Source organism: Rasamsonia emersonii, assembly GCF_000968595.1.
Source record: "Rasamsonia emersonii CBS 393.64 chromosome Unknown ctg1118621760025, whole genome shotgun sequence".
NCBI lineage: Eukaryota > Fungi > Ascomycota > Eurotiomycetes > Eurotiales > Trichocomaceae > Rasamsonia > Rasamsonia emersonii.
The window spans coordinates 18,665-40,545 of NW_013563262.1; the positions used below are offsets into that span (position 1 = coordinate 18,665).

General features: G+C 51.8%; 8 protein-coding genes across 8 annotated transcripts; 5 read left to right on the forward strand and 3 right to left on the reverse strand.

Moving 5' to 3' along the window:
* Nucleotides 1-1,219: 1,219 nt before the first annotated feature.
* On the forward strand, nt 1,220-2,446 carry T310_2369 (aldose 1-epimerase; the record flags this gene model as incomplete). The annotated part of the gene is made up of 1 exon (XM_013474745.1): nt 1,220-2,446. One exon carries the CDS (start codon nt 1,220-1,222, stop codon nt 2,444-2,446), a length of 1,227 nt encoding a protein of 408 aa, XP_013330199.1.
* Nucleotides 2,447-2,867: 421 nt separating this feature from the next.
* Nucleotides 2,868-4,595, reverse strand: T310_2370 (Actin-related protein RO7; the record flags this gene model as incomplete). Its single annotated transcript, XM_013474746.1, has 1 exon — nt 2,868-4,595. One exon carries the CDS (start codon nt 4,593-4,595, stop codon nt 2,868-2,870), a length of 1,728 nt encoding a protein of 575 aa, XP_013330200.1.
* A 433-nt stretch (nt 4,596-5,028) lies between these two features.
* Nucleotides 5,029-8,724, forward strand: T310_2371 (Rad2-like endonuclease; the record flags this gene model as incomplete). The annotated part of the gene is made up of 3 exons (XM_013474747.1): nt 5,029-5,042; nt 5,175-7,875; nt 8,089-8,724. 3 exons carry the CDS (start codon nt 5,029-5,031, stop codon nt 8,722-8,724), a joined length of 3,351 nt encoding a protein of 1,116 aa, XP_013330201.1.
* Nucleotides 8,725-9,942: 1,218 nt separating this feature from the next.
* T310_2372 (DEAD/DEAH box helicase (Sbp4)) lies at nt 9,943-11,994 on the forward strand (the record flags this gene model as incomplete). Its single annotated transcript, XM_013474748.1, has 3 exons — nt 9,943-10,232; nt 10,295-10,813; nt 10,872-11,994. The coding sequence occupies 3 exons, from the start codon at nt 9,943-9,945 to the stop codon at nt 11,992-11,994; spliced, it is 1,932 nt and encodes a 643-aa protein (XP_013330202.1).
* Nucleotides 11,995-13,325: 1,331 nt separating this feature from the next.
* T310_2373 (uncharacterized protein) lies at nt 13,326-14,122 on the forward strand (the record flags this gene model as incomplete). The annotated part of the gene is made up of 2 exons (XM_013474749.1): nt 13,326-13,484; nt 13,544-14,122. 2 exons carry the CDS (start codon nt 13,326-13,328, stop codon nt 14,120-14,122), a joined length of 738 nt encoding a protein of 245 aa, XP_013330203.1.
* A 1,406-nt stretch (nt 14,123-15,528) lies between these two features.
* Nucleotides 15,529-18,236, reverse strand: T310_2374 (uncharacterized protein; the record flags this gene model as incomplete). The annotated part of the gene is made up of 2 exons (XM_013474750.1): nt 15,529-16,925; nt 17,075-18,236. The coding sequence occupies 2 exons, from the start codon at nt 18,234-18,236 to the stop codon at nt 15,529-15,531; spliced, it is 2,559 nt and encodes an 852-aa protein (XP_013330204.1).
* Nucleotides 18,237-19,364: 1,128 nt separating this feature from the next.
* T310_2375 (30S ribosomal protein S15) lies at nt 19,365-20,369 on the reverse strand (the record flags this gene model as incomplete). The annotated part of the gene is made up of 2 exons (XM_013474751.1): nt 19,365-20,248; nt 20,324-20,369. 2 exons carry the CDS (start codon nt 20,367-20,369, stop codon nt 19,365-19,367), a joined length of 930 nt encoding a protein of 309 aa, XP_013330205.1.
* A 319-nt stretch (nt 20,370-20,688) lies between these two features.
* On the forward strand, nt 20,689-21,649 carry T310_2376 (40S ribosomal protein S0; the record flags this gene model as incomplete). Its single annotated transcript, XM_013474752.1, has 2 exons — nt 20,689-20,858; nt 20,914-21,649. 2 exons carry the CDS (start codon nt 20,689-20,691, stop codon nt 21,647-21,649), a joined length of 906 nt encoding a protein of 301 aa, XP_013330206.1.
* Between the last annotated feature and the right edge of the window lie 232 nt (nt 21,650-21,881).

The window sequence follows — 21,881 nt, forward strand, 5'->3', positions numbered from 1 at the left end:
GCAGTCGGCGAGTCGCGGTCTGCGGCGGGATTGCTTACCTAAGCGTGTCTTCGGGGATACGTTTCTCCAGGCCTCCGCATGTCGGGAAGGCGCTTACTGGATCCGGGGTAGCGTTGTGTCACCTGATTAGTGGAAGATTACTTCACGATCAGGCAGGTGGTTCAGCGTTCAGGTTTCCAAGGTTTGGTCGATCAGAACGAATTTCAGCTTAGATTTTCATTTACCTACTCCGTAAAGGCCTCTCTTCACTTGGGCTGTCGTGATGTCGCCCATTCACCCCATGGATGATAGACGGATCCCGGACGCTGACTTCACCCGTACCTCCAATCATTTCGTACACATACATGTAGTCGACTACTCCGCACTTGCGGATTATTATTTACTTTCATTTAGACAGCCAGTGAAGGATGACGTAACTCGTAGACCGATCTCAACGCAAATAAGCGAATATGGATTCCTTCCCGGGCAGTCGCATATGATAGGTCGACTGGAGTCAGTATAACTCCAACAACAACTGAACATACGGATGGTCCCTAGCGCCAACCGTCAACGCCTTTGCCGGCATGGCTTTGCGCTAGGGATTTTAATTTTACGAGGCGCAGTGGCGTTGGGTGATCTGCCATGGTCCAAGGCATCTGATGGGCTGCAGGCTTAGCACCCCGCCGGACTTGCCGTTCCTGGAGCACAAACCCAACAGCCGCGCAGCTTTCTCCGCACCCGGCTGCTGCTTGACCAACTTCCTGCATCGCCATGTCCAATCACGGATACCAGCGTCTTTCTCCTCCATCCAGCATCCCCGTGGTGTTGATGCCATGTGCGAGCTGTAGAAGACGAAGGAGTTCCACGTTACATCACTAGCCGCATGCCTGTTGGCCACAGCTCGGTAATTAGTGCTCATCCGGTCTTGACCCTTTCGAACACCGCAAGCTCCAGCTCGCTTTTCCCGTCCACTCCGAACGCAGTCGTCCAGCTCGCCGGATCCTGCGCCGTCATTCCCTTGTTTATCCCCACGGGTGAATTAGCGTTTTCCCCAGTTTCCCCGCCCGCTGGCCGGGCGCGATGAGCAAGCCCTGGAATGCCCCTGGTTACTCATAAAAGAGCGGTCTCCCGACTCCGTCGACGCTTTCACTCGTTATTCCTGTCACCACGTCTCTGGAGTCTCGCTCTAGGTATATATGGTCTGATCTCTCTAGTTGTCGCCGTGTCTCTGATATCCAGAATGCACATCAAGCACTACCTTTCTGCAGCTCTCTACGTGCTGCCTGCGCTCGGCCAAAGCACGGGCTCGAATAGCTCTCCAGACTCGAGTGCAGACCCCTTCAAGGTCTATAACATCACTGCGCAGAACATCACTGCTTCATTCATTCCTTATGGCGCTCGATTAGTCTCGTTGCTGGTCCCAGATAACACCGGCACCATCCAAGATGTCGTCGTCGGTTATGACGACCCTAGAGAGTACCTCCACGATACGGAGACCAACCACACCTACTTTGGCGCCGTCGTGGGCCGCTATGCCAATCGAATCAAGAATGGCACATTCACGATTGATGGGACTACCTACCATATCCCGGAGAACGAATACAATGGCACCGCCACGCTTCACGGCGGATTCGTGGGCTACGACGCCCGCAATTGGACGGTGACTGCGTATTCCAACAACAGCATTACCTTCACTCTTCTAGACACGGGCTTTGAGAACTTCCCCGGAGATGTGATCACGCATGCTACATTCACCGTGGACACGGATGTCACTCCGACAAACCCGAAGGGCCTCCCTCAACTGACCACCAAACTCGTGTCGCTGTCGCTAACGGAGAAGACACCCATCATGCTGGCCAATCACATTTACTGGAATCTGAATGTCTTCAGAGAGCCGACGGTCTTGAACGACACCTTGCAGATGCCCTTGGCCCAGCGATACGTGGGTACCGATGGCAATCTGATCCCGAACGGCACCATCTTCGACGTGGCCAGTTCAGATCACGGTGTGATGGACTTTACAACCGGCAAGGCTATCGGGCGAGACCTGCAATATGCTGACGGCGTCTGCGGGTCCGGTTGCACGGGCTATGACACCTGCTTCATCCTTGATCGCAGCCCGTACTTCGCCCCCGACTCTCTCGTCCCCGTTCTCCATCTTGCCTCTCCCGCGACCGGCATCACCTTGGACGTGGCGACGAACCAGCGGGCGCTGCAGATCTACACCTGCAACGGCATGAACGGGACCATCCCCGTGAAACCCTCCCAGGTGCAGCGCAACAAGGACGCCGGCAAGGGCGGGGTCGACGTCGTGAACGAGCACGGCTGCATCGTCATCGAAACCGAGGGATGGATCGATGCCATCAACCAGCCCGAATGGGGTCAGGATTCCGCTCAGATCTTCTCGCCGCAGAGTGCGCCGGTCGTGAACCTGGCTACCTATCAGTTCGGAAACTACATTGGATAAATGAATGATGGCAGATGATTGATCTGATTTTCTTTTCTTTTCTTTTCTTTTCTTTTTTTTACTAGCTAGGTAACTGTCATGCAAAACTCTCCGCGAGTGGGGAGATGACTCTACATACTAATAACTGCTGTAGATAGTTATTATCATTGCTTATATAGCCTAATAACAGAGAGACGCCAGTCTCGTCAATATTTATTCTATTCTATTTTTCCTTATGGCTATCCTTTAATTTGAATGAAACAAAAATAAAAGAAAAGGGGGTATCATTCATCGACCAAAAGTTTCGTCCCCAGGGGAAAGAAAAAGGTTCAACACTGTCCTGTACACACGTGTCCGCGGTCCTGAAGCGCGTGTCGCCAACTTCATCTATAAAAAAAAAATGAGATTCAAGTGCCAAAAAATTGAGGCGGAATGTGAGGATCTATCCCCATCCAGCTAACGTCCAGCTTGAGCGATCTCCTCCACCACCTGATCGGCCGCCGCCAGGATGGAATCCCGATCGTCGATCAGGGCCATGGTGATAGCCGTCCAGGTCACGACTGGCACTGGCCAGGCCGTGCTGGAGGAACTTTTCTCGCTCGACCTCGACCACCCCTCTAATTTTCAGACTCGTCACGAGACTGGCGCCCGCCCAGGCACCCAAGGACTCGACCTGGCGGAACACCCCGTGGACAAAAGGCTTGATGTCCTTGCTTTGATTGCGTCGCAGTTTTTGCTCCACGAAATCGACTTCCTCTTCCTCTTTTTCTTTTTCTTCGCCGTTTTCATTGTCATCGCTTGTGGAAGGGGTCATCTCCCCTGCTGTAGATGGAGGATTGGAGGAGTCAGGGGTAGCCTGTTGAGGCGGCGGCGGCGGCGGTGGTGGTTGTCGCTGCCGGTTGATGCTCAGTTCCTCCAGCTTCTTTCTATGCTCCTCAACCGCTCGTCCTCTCATCGAACTCCATCCGTGTTTTTTCACCAGAGATTCGACGTCTGCCATCACTCGCTGCCGAATGCCCGGAATCTTAGACCCTCCTCCGACAAAGACAATACGTGACATGCATGTGCCACGGACATCGGGCGGAAGCGCCAGGAGCGTGTTGTAAACGAGAATATGGATGGGTTTCTCGTGGTCATCCAGGTCACGTTCTGCGATGCCCGTCGCGAAAAGAGCCTCTTCCACAGGCTCCGCAAACTTTGCGAATGGGACTTTGACGTACGCAGAATCCGGATTCGATGGCGACGGTATCGCAATATCCCTATTGAATTTCTCATAATCACTTTCATCGGATTTGCACCAAGCGAGCCGAGAGACAACCTCTTCACAATATTCAAATTTCACGGATATGCCATCCCGCAAAGGCTTTTGCCCGTCGTTGGAGTCAAGATTCGATAGCATCCTTCCAGTCTCCTGCATTAATAACTTCATAGCCCTGGTGCTCCGTTTTGCCTCGACCTCTCTGTATTCATAAATAGCGGTCACGACGGTCTCTGCCCAGCCGAGATCGACAACCAAGGCAGAGCGAAGTCCCGCAGCGGCGGTCACCATAGCAGCAGATGGTAGAAGGGTAATACTTGGAAACCTCCATCGGTTGAAAAGCGTTGTAAGAAGCACCGACAATAAGGGATGCGGCATCACGGAAGGTAGGACGAGAACAAGCCGTGCATTTCCCGCGTCCGTCAGCAAATATTTGTTGTATATCTCCCTAACTGCCCGCTCAATCTTATCCTCGACGAGTCCGAGGTCGACTTCTCTGAGGTCCATGCGCCACAATTCATGTTCTTTGACCCACTGCTCAGGATCAACCCCTTGCGCATGGCGATTCGCTGTCCTCTCGTCCTCTGGATGTCTTATCCATCCTCGATAATCACCGACTCTGCGCGATTGTTCTGGTCCGAAGCCCAGCACGCACATTGGCGCGCTCTCTCCTTCGAAGCCTGCCCTTAGCCATCTCGATCCAAATTCAAATATAATGGCATCTTCTTCGTTGCGAAAAGATAATGCCGAGGAAGACGAGCCAAACGACGAGATGAGCGACCGGTTCCGATGTGTTGGCGTATGAGGCTCGAAGTACTGGTCGTCCTTTCGAATTCGGGCACGAGCTGCATCGAGAGCGGAAATAGAGCTCTTGCTGGCTGAGCGCAAGTGAGATGGCTCAGTCGTTGCCATTCTCCTTGTCTCGCTATGGGTGTTGTCTTCTCGCGAACTGAGACGGAGCAGGTTTAAAAGAGGGACATATCAAGCGCACTCACAAAAACCAGCTCGGTGCAAAGCTTCATGCTGGTACACGTGGAACGGAATTGAACGAATTCACAAACCCACCCAACACCCACAGCAAAGGGGATCGACAATCGCAGGCATATCTACCTGTTTTCTGTACTCTGGCCTTCCTCCACAGCGATAGCGGAAGCACGTCGGCCCGCTTCGTGGTTAGCGCTTTCCCGGCGTTGTTGATTGGAGAAAGCTCCGCTGCCCGCGTTCCCACTCCTTTGCCAGACCACAACAAAGACAAACCACGGCAGACCTTGTCGCATTGCTCTGGACTCGTATGTTTCGAGTCTTTTCTGGTCTGAATTGAAGTGCTATGTGAGATATCGGACGAATGGGTATACCTGGGTGAGTCAATTTCTGGTTCTGCATCTTCTACGAAGCCACGTGAATTCGCGCTCGTTGACGCCCGCCGTAAATACTGGCGTACCGAGTACAACATCTAGCAAGCTGGGGGGATACATAACTAACACAAGACAGACTTATCAACACAATTGGGTCTGGGGAGCGTATTGCCCTTTCCAGGTTAGCTATCACACATCTGGAGAAGACTGCACGACCCATCCGGATCGCGGTTGACATTTCCATATGGCTATTTCAAGCCCAGGCTGGCCGTGGAGGCCAAAATCCTGAATTACGGACCCTGTTCTTCAGGCTGGTCAGGCTTCTTGCTCTCCCAATCCATCCGCTTTTTGTTTACGATGGAAGACAAAAGCCTCCCTTCAAGCGCGGAAAGGCTGTCGGCCGCAGCTACGGATCCGCTCCTATCATTAGTCTTTCCAAGACTCTGATTGATCTCTTCAAATTTCCGCGACATGACGCCCCAGGGGAGGCTGAGGCTGAATGTGCCAGATTACAGCAGGCGGGCGTTGTTGACGCTGTAATGAGCAACGATGTCGACGCGTTAATGTTCGGGTCCACATTCACAGTGATGAATTTCTCGAAAGAGAGCTCGAGCGGAACGAGCGCGGCGACCCATGTTGACTGTTACCGTACGCAAGATGTCCTCGGTCTTCCCAAGAATGTGGAACTGAGCCGTGCTGGCATGATTCTCTTTGCGATGCTGAGTGGAGGTGATTATTTGCCATCGGGGGTCGCTAAATGCGGAAGCAAGCTTGCTGGGGAGATCGCAAAAGCAGGATTCGGCGAAGATCTTCTTGAGATTCTTGCTGGAGATGAAAGCCAAGTGGAGATGAAACTGGCCGAGTGGAGAGACAGACTTCAGTACGAACTGGAAGAAAACGAGAGCGGCTACTTCCAGTCCAAGCACAAAGCTGTGAGGATACCGGATACGTTTCCTGACCGGACTATTCTCTCCTTTTATGCCAATCCTGTTGTTTCCAGTCCCGAAGAAATTGAACGTCTTCGACAAAGACTCGCCAATGCTTGGGACCATGAAATAGATGTGTTACAATTGAGGATGTTCATCGCGGACGTCTTTGACTGGAAATACCGCTCTGGTGCGAAAAAGGTTGTCAGAAATCTGGCGGAGCCCTTGGTGTGTTCTAGGCTTCGGCTTCGCAAGCCTGTGGTCGCTAAGCAAGGCTATGGCTCATTCGTACCTAACGCGGATGCTCCCATCTTACAACGAATTTACAAAAGCCGAATGCATTACAGCACGGATGGCCTGTCTCAACTACAAGTAGAGATTGTTCCAATTGACGTTGTTGGTTTGGACCTGGATGCGGAGGAACCAAACCCTCCACCTCAACAAGGTTCTCAGCAAGAAGCTACGGAAATAGGCGACGATGAAGAGGAAGCGGAAGTCGAGGCTGAGCCAGCTGCGCAAACCATTTCGGCATTCAAGCAGCCGAGAAAGCGATATGACCCTTATGAGCCCGAAAAGATATGGATCTTTGAGGCCGTGGCGAGGATCGGCATCCCTGATGTCGTGGAGAGGTGGGAGAAAGAGCAAAACGAAAAAGCAGCACCCAAGAAGCCTGCCCCCAAGAAGACTACGACAAGGAAAAAGAAGCCGATAGATCCGTCAATGAAGCCCGGGGGGATCCTTCGTTTCGCCACAGTTGCTAAACCAGGTAGTGAACTCAGTCCCAGAAAACAATCCCAGCTCCTTGATGCCACTGTCTCGAAATCTTCAACGGAAGGCTCTCCAGGAGCCGAAAAAGACAATGGTTTCCAACGTACGTCTTCCAAGACAGGTCCTCCAGCGAGTTTCTCTTCCCTTCAAACTCACAGTATCAAAAAGGCACCATCTTTAGCGGTCGATGATCTTGCGGATGACTTCGCGACGGCATGTAGTATATCCGATGTCGGGGCTACCAGAACCCTGTCGAGGACGACACGTCGACGCCTTGGTATGAGACGCCACGGTCTCGGTTCCCAAGATGCGCCGATAGTTTTAGATGCGGATCTCGGTGATCAAGAAGCGTCTCCCGTTTGCTCTACGCATACGACATCAGCAGGACAGTTCAAGATTAGCTACACCAACGCCGGTAGCCCACCACCTCTTGTGACAGACCTGCCACATCCATCACAGGTTCCGTTTCCGTCCTCCCCCACACGGCAGGGACGGCGTTCGCGAAGAAAGCCAACCCAATCGCAAGTACGAAGCACAGATTCTGAAGCATCTCAGGAGTTGGAGACTGCCTTCGAATCGCTTTCCCTGTCGACTCCGTCAAGGAGACTGCGCCGAACTGCAGAAAATCCGGCTCCATTCCCTCGACGCTACCCGGGTACTGACGAAGAGCCAGTCGAATTGGCTTGCCAGGAACCTGAAGTCTTGATTATCGACTCGTCGCCGCCATCGATGGTATCTCCGACGATGCCCTTGGACACCAAGCTGGTATCTGCCCAGGCGGAGGACTCCAGCCCGATACGGCGCCGGCGGCAGCGGAAAAATATTCCACAACAAACGACGTCGTCGCGCAAAGAAGGAATTGATGTTGAAGAAGTTGTTCAGGAACGCCCTTCAATATCGTCATCGACACAGACGAAAAGCTCTCGACGCAGAAGGGATTCGGCGAAAGAGGAAAATTCGCAATCGCAATCAACAACCACGAGACTCGTAGAAACAATCCAGACACATAATGGTTTCTGGACAGTGGAGACCCGTGAAGAGCAGGTGCCATCTTCATCCTCTAATATCCGAGATGGCGACGAGACTGATGACGCCGCACATGAAGGAGAGGGCAAGACTAAGACTAAGAAGAGGATTGGAAGAGTGAGCCTTATCGATTTGAGTTAGGATATCACTTTTTTTTGTTCCTTATCGGCGTTGTTTAGGTTGGTTGGTACGGGGAACTGACTACCTGGGAACCAAATGGCTGGAATTGGCTTCTCCCGAAAGATATATAAATTCATTACCTTATAAACTAATGGAGATATATTAAGAGATAAAAACTACACTATAAGAGCAAAAAGAAACAAAAAAAAGGCGGGAAAAAGGAAAATCGTAACGTGTATCTATTTAACAAGCGAATACCTTCAAGAATCCCCACAGGCCAATCCCACTCAAGACAGGAATCGTAAGATTGTCATCAAGTCCGAAAAGGTCCACCAGCTCGCTCCCCGCGGCGACAAGGCCCGAAACAAAGCTCATCACGCCCAGCGCCAGTCCGCCACTGATGATGCCGCTCGACGTATCAGGTACGTTGTCTGGAGAGACCCGGCTGATGAGATTCCGAGCAGCGTCTGGAAACAGATTCAGGCAGCCCGTGAACATGAATGCGCCCTCGGGATCGTCGGGGAAGGTGCCCGTGCGAGGGACGAACCATCCCCAGAACATGGACGCCGTGAGAACGCCCGTGAGGAATGCAGCCAGCGTCCCGGCCAGGCTCTTGCCGCGTCGGAGACGGATCGTATAACGCCCGTACAGACGCCCGAACGTGGACGCAGCGGTATCGCACCAACTCAGCAGGAGGATGCCCACCACTCCCACGTCTTTGGGGAAGAACCTGAGCACGATGTAGGCTCCGAGGAGATACCAGACCACTCCGTTGAAGCCATTGACCTCCGTCTCTCTCATGAGAGCGCCCACGCACCGAATAAACAACTTGTTGACGGCCTCTGACCGATGACGGATCACGTCCGTGGCTGCAATACCGACCAAACCGAAGATCAAAAATGGAGTAATGGCCAATGGCTGGATCCCGCGTCGGTAGAGGTCCAGTGTCAAGAAGCCGATTGACACATGGAGGAGCTTGCGAGGGATCTCGTGGCGGTGTATGAAGGTACGGTAATGTCGGTGTAGTGGGATCAGTCCTAGAGGCGATGGCGACCGAGAGAAATCACGCCAGCGATCTTGGACGTTGCTGTACGGAGAGAGATGGCCATTGGGTGATAATTTTCCGTTACTCAACGGCTCGGACTTGGTTACTGGCGATTTTCCAGAAGCTTTCGTCTTCGACTGGCGCCGTCTGGCGGACCCTGCAGATTTGGCAGTGGAGGTACGAGAGGCTCGGCGGGTCTGGTGATCTGCGCCCGAGTCTGGCCCTTCATTTTGATCGTCATCGTCATTCTCATCGATGCCTTCTTCTGATATCGGCTGCGGAGTCTGGAGCCGCTGTCGCCGTGAAGCAGAACGCGTCACCGGGCCGGAATAACCATCTCTTGACTCAGACTTCTCTGACGGTGTGGGCGACGGGGAAATAACCCGGGTCGCTGGTACGGCGCGCGACGAGGACATCTCGACCGCGCCTTCGAAGAGGGGCGGCAGCGCGGGAAAGGGGATCGCTCCGGTGACAGGGCGATATAACGAGCGGACAGAGTGAATGGAGAGGAGGACAGATGGAAGATCTCTTTTGTCTGCGGTGGACGGAATATTGGCGGTTAGTTATTGGAACACTGGCGAGGCTTCAGATGATAAGCTTCGGGCGCGCATTGAATGGAAGCACCGCTGGGATATGGTAACGCACACGACTTCTTCAGCACATGGCTCACAAGGACAGCAGCAGGCACAGATCCGTATTTATGGAAATAGAAGAGGAAAAGCTATAGGAACAGTCGGAACTGGAAAGAGATCCTGTCGCAGACGCAAGATCTGGCTTTTTCCTGCATTTTTTTGCCTGGTGACTTCAGCGGCTCCGCCCGTTCCGCAGCTCGCACGTGATAGTCCGGCAGAAAACCCTCACCGCCCAAGATCTAATCTTGATAACGGTTTATCGCGATAAAAAAGTAAAAAAATATACAGTCAAAGCGTGTTCGAGTTACAGCCGACGGGGGGTAGGCAGACTTTTGTCTGCGCGCGCATCCCATGCCTAGAGCCATTTAGTTTCCGTCAGTGTTCACAATGGCTCCCAAACCTCCCTCATCAGCGTCCTCCAGGGCGTGGGACTCTCTCAATCCTCCGCTGTCACAATGGGTCCTGGATGCTGTTGCGACCATGGGCTTTACCCGCATGACTCCGGTCCAGGCTTCGGCCATTCCTCTCTTCATGGGCCACAAAGATGTCGTGGTCGAAGCCGTCACTGGGAGTGGGAAGACCCTGGCATTTTTGATCCCTGTTGTTGAGAAGCTGCTACGGTTGGAAGAGCCGATCAAAAAGCACCATGTTGGAGCGATTATTGTGTCCCCGACCAGGTATGCGCATATTTTGGACGTGACAAAAAGACTTAGCAATTAGCCTGACGCGATGTTATTAGGGAGCTTGCAACGCAGACCTACAATGTCTTGCTATCCTTGCTAGCCTTCCACCCTCCATCCGCCGCAGCGATTAATCCGCCAGACAGTAACGACGAGCAATCTACGGCGCCCCAGAAATTTCCGTCGTCTACGCTGAAAGTAGTTCCACAGCTTCTCCTAGGCGGCGCGAATTCACCAGCAGATGATCTGAGTACATTCCTCAAACGATCTCCAAACGTCCTCGTCGCCACGCCGGGGAGACTCTTAGAATTGCTCTCCTCACCTCATGTCCACTGTCCTCAGTCGTCATTCGAGATGTTAGTGTTGGACGAAGCTGATCGACTCTTGGATATGGGTTTCAAGGACGACCTTCAGAAAATACTTGCGCGACTACCGAAGCAGAGGAGATCAGGCTTGTTCAGTGCCAGCGTGAGTGAAGCGGTCGATCAAATCATAAGGGTCGGATTGCGGAATCCGGTTAAGGTTGCAGTCAAAGTACGAGGAGCATCAGGCGTGGAGGAGAAACGTACTCCTGCGAGGTATGGCTCCATCGACTTTTTGCCTCATTCTTCTATAAATGCTGATAAACGGGAATAGTTTGCAGATGACCTATCTCGTCACTCCCCCTACCCACAAACTCCCCGCCGTGAAAAGGCTACTCTTCACCGTCGAACCCACGCCACAGAAGACCATCGTCTACTTTTCAACGTGTGCTGCAGTAGATTATTTTCAGCACATCGTCCCGTTGCTGCTGCAGGACCAGTTTTCCGTCATACCCCTTCATGGAAAGCATGCTCCGAACGTTCGACAGAAGAACTTTGCTCGCTTTACGAACTCCACCACTCCTTCTGTCCTTTTGACCACGGACGTCGCGGCACGGGGACTGGATATCCCGTCCGTTGATCTTGTAATACAAGTGGATCCTCCGTCGGATCCAAAAGCTTTCATCCACCGCTGCGGCCGTGCTGGGAGAGCTGGTCGGAGAGGTTTGAGTGTGGTCTTACTCCATCCTGGTCGTGAAGAAGGCTACGTACCTTTCCTTGAAGTCCGCCAAACACCGGTTACACCTTATGAGGGTCAAGGATTCTCCGTCTCTGACGCAGACGCGTCTGAAGCGACAGAGATCGCTCGAAAAGCGGTCCGCGCAGACCGTGCTCTGCACGATAAGGGCCAAAAGGCCTTTGTCAGCTGGGTTCAAAGCTACAACAAGCATCAAGCAAGCAGTATCTTTCGCATCGCGGACTTGGACTGGGAAGCACTAGGCCACGCTTGGGGCCTCCTCAAATTGCCACGAATGCCTGAGCTGAAGAATTTCAAGGGTGACCCAACTCTAGGCGTTACGGTGGACTGGGACAATTATGCATACAAAGACAAACAGAGGGAGAAGCGTCGCCGCGAGGCTCTCAAAGAAAGCGCTGAAGCCGAGGCTAATGGAACCCAACAGACATCCAAGAAGAGAGCAGCGAGCGAGAATATTCCATGGAGCCAGACGATAGAAAAGAAAGCCAAACGAGAGAAGCGACGAGAAAAGAAGAAGGCCCGCAAGGAACGAGAAAAGTGGGCGAAGATGACGGAAGAAGAAAGGCAAAAGGCCCGTGAGACCGAGATGATGCTAGAGAAGGTCAGAGAGCAAACACAACAGCAGAAATCCGCCAAGAAACGAAAGACGGAGAGCGAGGATAGCTCTGAAAGCGAAGAAGAATTTCACGGCTTCGACTAGTCTGCTGTTTACGAGCTGAACTCCGTGTCTTGCAAGTCATGACTGCGAGGTCTTCCCGGCGTTTTCCATCAACAGCAATGGAGACCTCGTCGATCTTGGGTCATTTCGTCTTCTCCGAGCGCGGTGCAAGTCAGGACAATCAGTCTCCTGACTTGGCGAAGCGGACACTTGACTGTTCGCGAATTTGCCCAAGTTTTATATTATAGGAGTCAAACCTCATCGTGAGGATTGTCGGAGGAAAGACACGAGAGGAATCCCGAATAGACATCTTGAGACAATTACCAGAGGACAGTGCAATCATCAATTCGAAAGCTGTCATTGACGCACAGGACAGATGAATCAATCTATCATCCACGGCGATTCCGCCGAGGCAAAATGATTTTTGGCAAATAACTGGGAATTCCAACAGACGACTAGCTGGAACATTTGGCGCCTGGCCTCGCATGCCCTATACTATAGGTTTTTAGCTTCTCTCTAGGCGGACCTCCTACGAAGCCTAGCTATATAGATACTATATGAGCATTGTACATTCTAATGTTAGTAAATAAAATTGTTGCTACGGTAGTTAACTATCGTAGTTCTTTGGTGCATCGCTTTATACCTATTATAGCCTTTATACTATACTATAGGATATAGTATGAAAGTAGGCAAGGAAGTGAGCTGATTGTTATAAGTGAGTGGGAACCTACTACCTTGTCAACATTCATACAATAGGAATTATTTTCTTTATGGGTGAAATAATCCCATAAATAGTCAGACAATCCGCATCTACGGGCCTTTGTGCTTTGTTTCTTTTCTTTTTTTTGTCCCCAGCCATTGTTCTGTTCTCCCAGCTTTTCTAGTCCTCTCTTTCATTGTTATTCGTTTTATACAGCGAGCCAGACCTGGAAAGGAGGTTCTTGTTCTACAAAGGAGGATAATAAAGAAAATAAGAATCGTTTTCAATAAAACAAAGGCGTTTATTCAGCCATTTCATTCACTCAACTTGATTGTCCATGGTCACAATGAAATTATACATATTTAGCATATATATGATTTCTCCGGCGGACAATGAGCAGCCATAGTATATAGATATCCATCTTCCTTCTATTCATGATGAATGAATTATTCGACAACGAACACGTATATAAAGGATATATATCCCCCTTTTGTTGTCTCTTGTCATGTTGTTCTCATTTTCATTGCTCATTTACTCAACTTAATGACAATCTCAACAAGACAGACAACAATAACGATCGAGTTTGTTCTCTTAATTCCTTCTTACTAGAGACCGTAACTGGATAACAACAACAACAATAATAATAATAATAATAACAAATAATAACAAAACAATGTGCTTCTACAAAGCAAACAAACCCCCCTGCGTCTGCAAAACCCGCTATCTGGCTCGCCACTGCTGGCGAGCGACATTCTACCGATCGTACAACTCGAATCCGAACCCCATCGTCCAGGTCTGCGGCGTCGTGGAGACGGCCACGGATGTGCCGCCTGTGTGTGCCATGATTCCGAGTCCCTCGCTGCGCTGGTCGAGGCAAAAGCCGCGGCGCAGGCGACGAAACCGCTTGAACTGAGACGACTTCTTCGAGACCAAGGACGACGACAGTCTGGTTATGGTCATTCTTCCCACGGTCTAAGTCGCTCTGTGTTGTCGTCGTCGTCATCATCGTGTCCTGAATCCGTCGTTCCAGCTAACGTCGTTGAGCAGCATCACCGGCCACGGAACCAGAAGCAGAACAAAACACCTCGGCCACGACGGCTACGAAAGACATCTACCACCAAAGTGTTGCCATACGCTTCGAGAAGAGCTACTACTACGAGACTGGCACAAGAACCATCTCAGAAGCAGGCCCAGCAACCGCAACCACAACCACAACCACAACCAGCAATCTCCGTCACAGAAGCCACTCCTACCGAGACAACGATGAGCGATTTCTTCGATTTCTCCAGCTTTGATGATATTACTATCTCATTACCAGAGGGTAGTAGTACATATTGTATAGGTGAGCGTCTGGATCCAAACCATGTCCATGTCCTGGAGACAGAAGACACTGAGCAGCAGCAGCAGCAGCAACAGTCACATTCACGATGCCGCCAGAAACAACACTTCCACCTCCACCACCTCAGATAATCGATCCTCGTCTTCTTTCTAACTTCGATGATATGCCTTTGCCGGAGAATATAGGTGGTTGAGTCTTCCGTGAGAGGATGATACACACAAAAAGAAACCAGAAAAAAGAAAAAGATTCTGCCGAGAGAAGAAAAAGAAAGCAGCAGCAGTAGCAACAACATCTCTCCGAGGAGAAACCGGGACTAAGTTCACACTTTTTTTTCCTCCCCGACTTTGACGATATATTTATATATGCTTTGAAGAACTACCTAAAGAACATTAATTAATGAATTGATTTGCTAAATTTCTGGAGTTGATTCATATGATATTTATATGTACTGTAACTTGAGGATTCCTCCACATGTATATTGACCATGAGGGATATAGATGCTGTAGGATATTACTAGGTATGACAGATAGACGCTGCAGGCTGACTATCTTCAATTGGAAGAACGTACTGTACAGCAACGCTGTAGAGCTGGATGTCTTTCTCTCACTTATAGACTTGCCAAGTCTGAGGAGATTAGTCGAGAGAAACGAGTCCTGGTCGTAGCTTATATTACGACAATTTTGGTTACAAAGTAGAAACTGGCCGACTTTGAAATTACGATTACAGAAAGGCAGACTTGGCTTCGGAACCGAAATCTCAGATTCATTGACAGTCCACGCAAGCAGCCCGATCAACCGCTTCCTCAAAGAGAAAGAGGGAAGTCCGTGGGGACATGTCACTCCATCAGAGGTAGCTAAATGACATGACACAATCGCAGAAAAACAGAGACGCCCAATGTACACATACAAGTAACAAAGGCACAAAGGTACAAGACAGCAAAACATCAAAAGTACACAACGCCACGAGTACATAATGGGAAACCGACAAGAGTACAAAGCACCAGAAGTACAAGCAGAACATCAAAAACACAGACGCAACGCACTCAGAGGTATGGATACAAAGACAAAAAAAATTCAAAATAGAACAAGAAAACCCAAAACAACCCAGAAACGCCGCGATATAAAAACCCTCTATAAACACCATTCCGAGCATAATAGCGACAAACCAGAACAGCTGGATGTTAGAGCGCATAGTAGCAAAGCTCTATACAGCCATAGTCGTGGACGGACGGTGCCGGGCGCCGGGAGTGCATAGTAGCAAACCTCGACAGGGCCGCAGGGCACGCATCTGATCCCTCGGACTACCAACGTCTATACCTATTAGAATTATAAGCATCATACAGTCAACCCAGATTGCATCATAGGTAACTCACCTATAATGTATGCCGTATCGAATTCCCATATCTCCCGCTGCCGAACCACTTCCACTAAGCCCAATCACTTCTTCATTTCCCGAAGAAGGAGGTCTTGAGCGGGGGTTCAACAGAACTTGCACATTAATACAGGGAACCAGATGAGACGGACAATTCCAACCACCATTACTCGAACTCCAAGTCATTGGTCAGGTCCACTGACTTCTTGAATTCATCAAATCCCTCGCAGAAAGCTTCATAACCGAAATCCAACTCCTCCGGGGTCATCATCTGTTTCACGAGCTTGACTGCTTCTGGGGGAGCGCCCAAAGTCTCAGCCTGAGGTCCGGACTCTGGCCAGGACAGTTTCCGAAGATCTCCGGTAGGACAGTTGCGGTACAGTTCATAGGCATCCCGCGCATATTCGTCGTCCTCCCCAAACAACTCCTTCAATTCGTGCAGCTCTTCTGCCGAGAGGGTTATCGGTTCACCAGGAGTTGTGGGCTTAAAGGAGGTAACCGGCTTAGCCGAAGTAGTTGGTTCAGTGGGAGTAACTTGTTTAGCAGTAGCCGGTTCAGTAGTAACCGGTTCAGGAGGAGTAGCCGGCTGAGCAGGAGTAGCCAGTTTGGATGGAGTCGCTTCAGTAGTAGCCGGTTCGGTAGTAGTTGGTTCGGTAGCAGCTGGTTCGGTAGTAGCTGGTTTCACAGGGGTCGGTTTGGTAGTGGGTGTCCGTTCAGAGGGAGAAGGCAGTGGGCTCGATGAGTAGCGGCTCGAAGTACGAAGACCACTGGGAGTCTTCGGCTTGTACTTCTCGGCCTGAGAACGCGCCTTGGCCAATGCTTCACTATCAAAAGCAGATGCTGGTGGGAGAGATGGCGTAGCTGGCGTAGATGGAGTAGGTGTGGAGGGCTCCGCCATGGGCTCAGCCGCGGGCTCAGCCGTACGCGGTGTATGTTCTGCTGGCTCGGCCGCGTCAGTTGGGCGTTCCAACGATGGCGGGCCCTCGGGTCGAGGGACAAAAGGATCCTCTAGTCCGATAAACTGGCGGCCGACATATGGATCAGTTGCACGGGCACGGATTTTTGAAGGCGTATCCTGAGGGCTGGTGTCGAAGCGAACCCGCTTCCGCGGCCGCGGATCCGATCGCCCGGTAGTAGGAGCAGGAGTTTGAAGTGCGGAAGCAATTTGGGGGGTGTCTGCGGTGTCAGACTCTTCACTCTCTGGACTACTATAGGTGAAGAAGTCCAAATCCATCCCATAGCTAACTCCAACTGGATTTGGGATCACATCGGGGGAGGGAGGAGCCCGCTTGCGTTTCTTGGCGGCATTCTCCACCTCTGCCAGTGGGGTGAGAGTGTCCTTCTCCGCTGGTTTTTCAATGGCCGGACGCGACTCCGCCTTTGATGGGGTTTCTCGCGCGTCTCCCAGGTATAAACGCTTGTCGAGACCAGCTGGGAAGAGCGAGTATGATAGGTCACGATGAATTTGCTTCTCGGCGTCGACCTGGCCACGGGCCTTTTTGCCTGATGGAGTTGGCGAGACGTCAGCATCACCAGGTGCAACTACGGCATCCCCAGTTGTAACTACAGAGACTTCATGTTAGCAATACGGCTTTCAGTTTCTCGCAACGAATTTACTTACCCGATGGGGTCCCCCGGTCGGCCGAACTTGTCAGAGTGGGCAAAAAACCGCGACAGCGACCGAGGCACCGAGCCCAAGAATGAACGGATACCCCAGGCACTCCGTGGGGTCTCTGGAGTTCGTGGCTCTGCAGCAGGTTCGGACGACGCTGCTGGTTCTCCTTCATCGTTCAGCGTGTTAGATTTCTCCGCATTAGGTTTCTCCACAAAGGGGTCGGTCTCGTCGACAGCAGGATTCTCAGACTCCTCTGCGGCAGCTTTCGCTTCTTGCTGGGCGACAAGTTGAGGAAGACGAAACAGAGTTGCTGTAATTTGCCCTTTAGCCTCCAGCTCCCGGCGGCGACGCTGCTCGGAATAGGATTTCATGTTTGCGGTGTATCGACGGGGGGTGGTTCGATGGGCGAAAGGCGTGCTACCGGGTGGTCCAGTAATGCGACGCTTTTGAGAGGGTGTAGCAGCAACTTCATTGTCGTGATCATTCTCACCGTTCTCATTGTCGGCGCTAATCTCATCGAACGACCGCTTCAATGCATTAAACCCGGTCGCTACATGCTCGGTCAGCCTCCTGCTCAAGAAACTTGCTGGAAATGGGTCCAAAAAGTAGCCGTAGGGATGTCCATTAGGGCATTGCAATGGGGCCGAGCAGCATGGACAGCGGATGTAATGCTGGGGTAATTCGGGAATGCTCGATGTATGCTGGGCAGGCGGGGTTCCAGGGGACCCAGACGACGCCTGGGCTGCTGGGGGCACAGTCTTCTCCACGTCTTCCTGAATGACCGAAGACGGAGAATTGATGGCGTCTGCCGCAGCATTGTAGAGGTTGGCTGCCGCATTCACAACTGATGGGGAAGGAACATCAAGGCTGGGGCCATCCTGGGTCTTCATGTCCGACTTTTCAGGGGTTTCCTTGGGGCTGGGTTGGGGGGAGGGTTGAACCTCACCCTTAGTGGTCTCATCCTGTTTAGGCTTCTCCGGGGTAGCAGTTGAAGGACCAGACTCGGCCTGAGTTTCAGCGTCTTCAGCGGCGGATGACTCGTCCTGGGTCTTCGTCGCCTTTTTCGTGGATGCTTTCTTCTTCGTGGCGGCCTTGCGACCACGCTTGGCAGGTGCAGGTTTGGTGGCAGGTTTCTTTACCGTCGACTTCGCATCTTTTGAGGGGCTCGTCGAGGCTTGCGCGCGCGTCTTCCGCCGACGAGGCACGTCCTCAAGCGAGACGAATCCGCTAGGAGACACGGCCTGCGAGCGGGTACGCATAGTGATGGCAGTGTCGCTGAGGCGACTGATTCAGAGGAAGGTAAAAGTCAGCTTGAAGGCTTGGAAGATGTTTTATTTTTCCTTCGCAGTAGTGAGAATTGCAAATTGGCAGGAGACGTGTTTCATGGAGAGAAAGGAGAAGAAAGATAGTAGAAGTACCGGAGAGACTCGGTACGAACTTTGAGTCTGACTCGAGATATGACAACAGTCACGTCAAGAAGGGTGAGACTCAACGCGTGTAGTTATGAAAGGTGGGAGGAAGGATAGACGCAGAGGGGTTGGGAAGATGTGGATGTGGATGTTGTTGTTGACATAGGGAGGCATTGGGTCGTTGGGTACTCCACCTGACAATGTTTTTGTTTTGATCACGAGTCGTCTCCTAGGCAGACGCGTCCAGTATCTGTTTACAAGGCGGTCGTGAACTCAGAGAACAAAGACATGGGTTGATATCAAAGACCAAGGCAAACAAGTTCGGAGGCGCTGAAATTTCGGAGTGAGCCTGGGTGACGTCCGGCAGAACGGTCGATCGCCAAGGCGGTGAGCCCGCCACGTTGCCATCGCCTTCCGAAGCTTACTTTCTATGACGGCACAGTGGCTAGGCAGTCATAATGAAGAGCCTGGCAAGGAATACGGTTGAAAGGGTTTTTTTTTTAATTATATACAGTTATGAGTAGATTCGCCTGGGTCCCAAAAGTTACATAGACCGGATATTTTCTCTTGCTCAGACTTTTACTACGGACGAGCTGAGATCGATACTCGATATATGTCATGTTATTGTCCTCAAGTCTCTATATATTTTAATTCTCGCTCAAAGCGGTATTCATTCAAAAAAAAAAGGAACGTGTTTACCACAGACAAGTACAATAAGCTGCGTCCCATTGAGCGACAGTGCTTTGACTTTGCTCTTACATGTAGAGTGAATGCTTGAAGATGCGAACATCTCACAACAATGACACAGGAGGAAGACAATGGACAATAATTTACACATTGGAAATCCGCGCAGATATCAGAAATAATATCTAGCTATAGAGAATACAACGCTGGAAGAGATGAATGCCCTCATGTCCAAACCTTGGATGCGAACCAGAGACCCTGCGAACACGGAAAAAGATAAAATGATCGAGAATTCTACAAGCTGATTTCGCCTTTCCAAGCTGCATCGAACAACCCGAGAGTCTCCATAAGGTTTTGCCACCGGGGGCCGCCTCGTTCCTTCCTTCTCAAGTATTTGAGAAGCTTCTGCCTCTTGTGTACTAAGAGTCGCAGGTTCCGCTTGTTGTGCTTGTCTCTCTTCCCGATCGTCTCCAGGTGCCTAGACAGGTTCAAGATCTTCGCGGTCAATATGGCGACTTGCACCTCGGGAGAGCCGGTGTCAGGCCCAGCTCGGGGTGTCTTTTCCGGATGTGATGATTGCACCGCGGCAGCTGGCTTTGGGGGAAGGAATTTGTCTGTGTTGTGTCGTCCGAATGTTTCAATGCACTTTTGGATAACCACCCTCAGGCGATCTTTCGAGTTCCCGTTGGAAAGACTGACGATGCGCTTAATGGCTTCTTGCGCATTGCGATGTTCCTGCAGGTGTCTCTCCGCAGCCTCCTTCTCCAGTTGAGGATCGGCCGTTTCTCGCACCGGGTTCTCAACGGGAGATGTAAGCTCTTTGGAGTACTCGAGGGCATCCTGGAGCTCCGGCCGACTGACGAAGTAATTGAGAGCATCGGATGGAGCGCCACCTTCAGTCGACAACTCATTCTGGGTCGACTGGGGGTTCTGAATTGCCTGGATGGACTGGATAAACGGAGTTGGTTTGCTTTTGACAGGGTCGCCTAACGCGGCTTCGCGCTCTTCGCGGAGGGTTTGCTGGCGGGACAAATTGGCGGCTTTGCGCTGCCGAGACAGAGCCATGAGGAAGGGGTCATGTTTCCTCCTTTCTCTGGCCTCAAAGGACCCGGCACGAATGGTGGTTTTGCATGGTTGAAGAGAGAAGGCCGACAACGGGCTCTGTACATGGGAAGAACCTGCAACCTCGTAGGTCAGCTCATGGCAGGAGCAGCTGGCAGGACCAGGAAATCATCATGGTCTCGAGCACATACCCGTAAAGGCCTTGAACGGCGACGAAAACGAGATGCGGGGCGGCATTGTGCAAGACCGCAGCGACTGTGTTCTCCCCAGGTCGTCCTTCTCCAGAACTTTTCTGGTCTCCTGCCCTGATTGCCGGCACGGGATCGAAATGTCCCTAGCCTGGATCGGGGCTAGCGCAACCCGTGACCTGCGCGCCGATCCGCGAAGTCTTGGCGCGCTGTTGCCCTAACCCACAACGCCGCAAGCGAAATTCTTCTATATCCGCGGCGTCAAAAGGACTCTCTCCGCGTCTCCGTCCTGCTTTTACTCCTCCCACGCATATCGACAAGCTAGGCGACACTGTCATCCAGTCGTTCGCACCGATCAGTCGTCCATCATGGCTCCCTCCAACCTGCCCCCGATCTTCAATCCCACCTCCCAGGACATTGAGATGCTGCTTGCAGCTCAATGCCACCTGGGCTCCAAGAACCTCCAGGTGCACATGGAGCCTTACGTCTGGAAGACTCGCCCTGACGGTATCAACGTGATCAACATTGGCAAGACCTGGTAAATATTTCACAGGCATCATTTGCGATCATTTTTCCTCTAACGGTAATACCAGGGAGAAAATCGTCCTCGCTGCCCGTATCATTGCCGCCGTCGACAACCCCGCGGATGTTGCGGTCATCTCCGCTCGTCCCTACGGTCAGCGTGCTGTCCTGAAGTTCGCCGCGCACACTGGCGCCACTGCCATTGCTGGTCGTTTCACCCCCGGTAACTTCACCAACTACATCACCCGCTCCTTCAAGGAGCCTCGCCTGATCGTCGTCACCGACCCCCGCACCGACGCCCAGGCTATCAGGGAGGCTAGCTACGTCAACATCCCTGTGATTGCTCTTTGCGACACCGACTCGCCCACCGAGTTCGTTGATGTTGCTATCCCCACCAACAACAAGGGCCGTCACGCCATCGGTCTCATCTGGTGGATGCTGGCCCGTGAGGTTCTCCGTCTCCGCGGAACCCTGGCCTCCCGCGACGTGGAGTGGGATGTCGTCGTCGACCTCTACTTCTACCGTGACCCTGAGGCTGAGGAGACCAAGGAAATCGAAGAGGCCAAGGCTGCTGGCGCTGATGAAGTTGGCCCTGCTGCCATTGAATCTGGATACGCCGCCGACAACTGGGATGTCCAGGGTGCTGGTGCTGGTGTTCCAGGCTCTGCTTTTGCTGCTGCTAGCGCTGTTGCCGCCGGCACCAGCTGGGAGGCTGACGGCGGTGACTGGGCTGCCAGCACTGGTGCTGCTGCTGGCGGTGAGAGCTGGGCTGCCGAGGCTCAGGCCAACCCTGACACCAAGTGGTAAACTTTTCACGGGGAGAGGAGCCTGCGAGGACGAAAGTTCCAATCGTTATAGAATTGGAGACCTGCAGAGAGGACGGGGACGTTTCTCAACATGGCGCACCTATCTAACAAAAATCGTGTGGACCCATTCCCAAAAAAGCATGATCCATTTCAACCTCAGCTCTTGACCTGTTTCCTTAAACTCAGTCAGAGGCCTAAAAAAAAGACATAAAAGGGAAAAGAAACATGAAAAA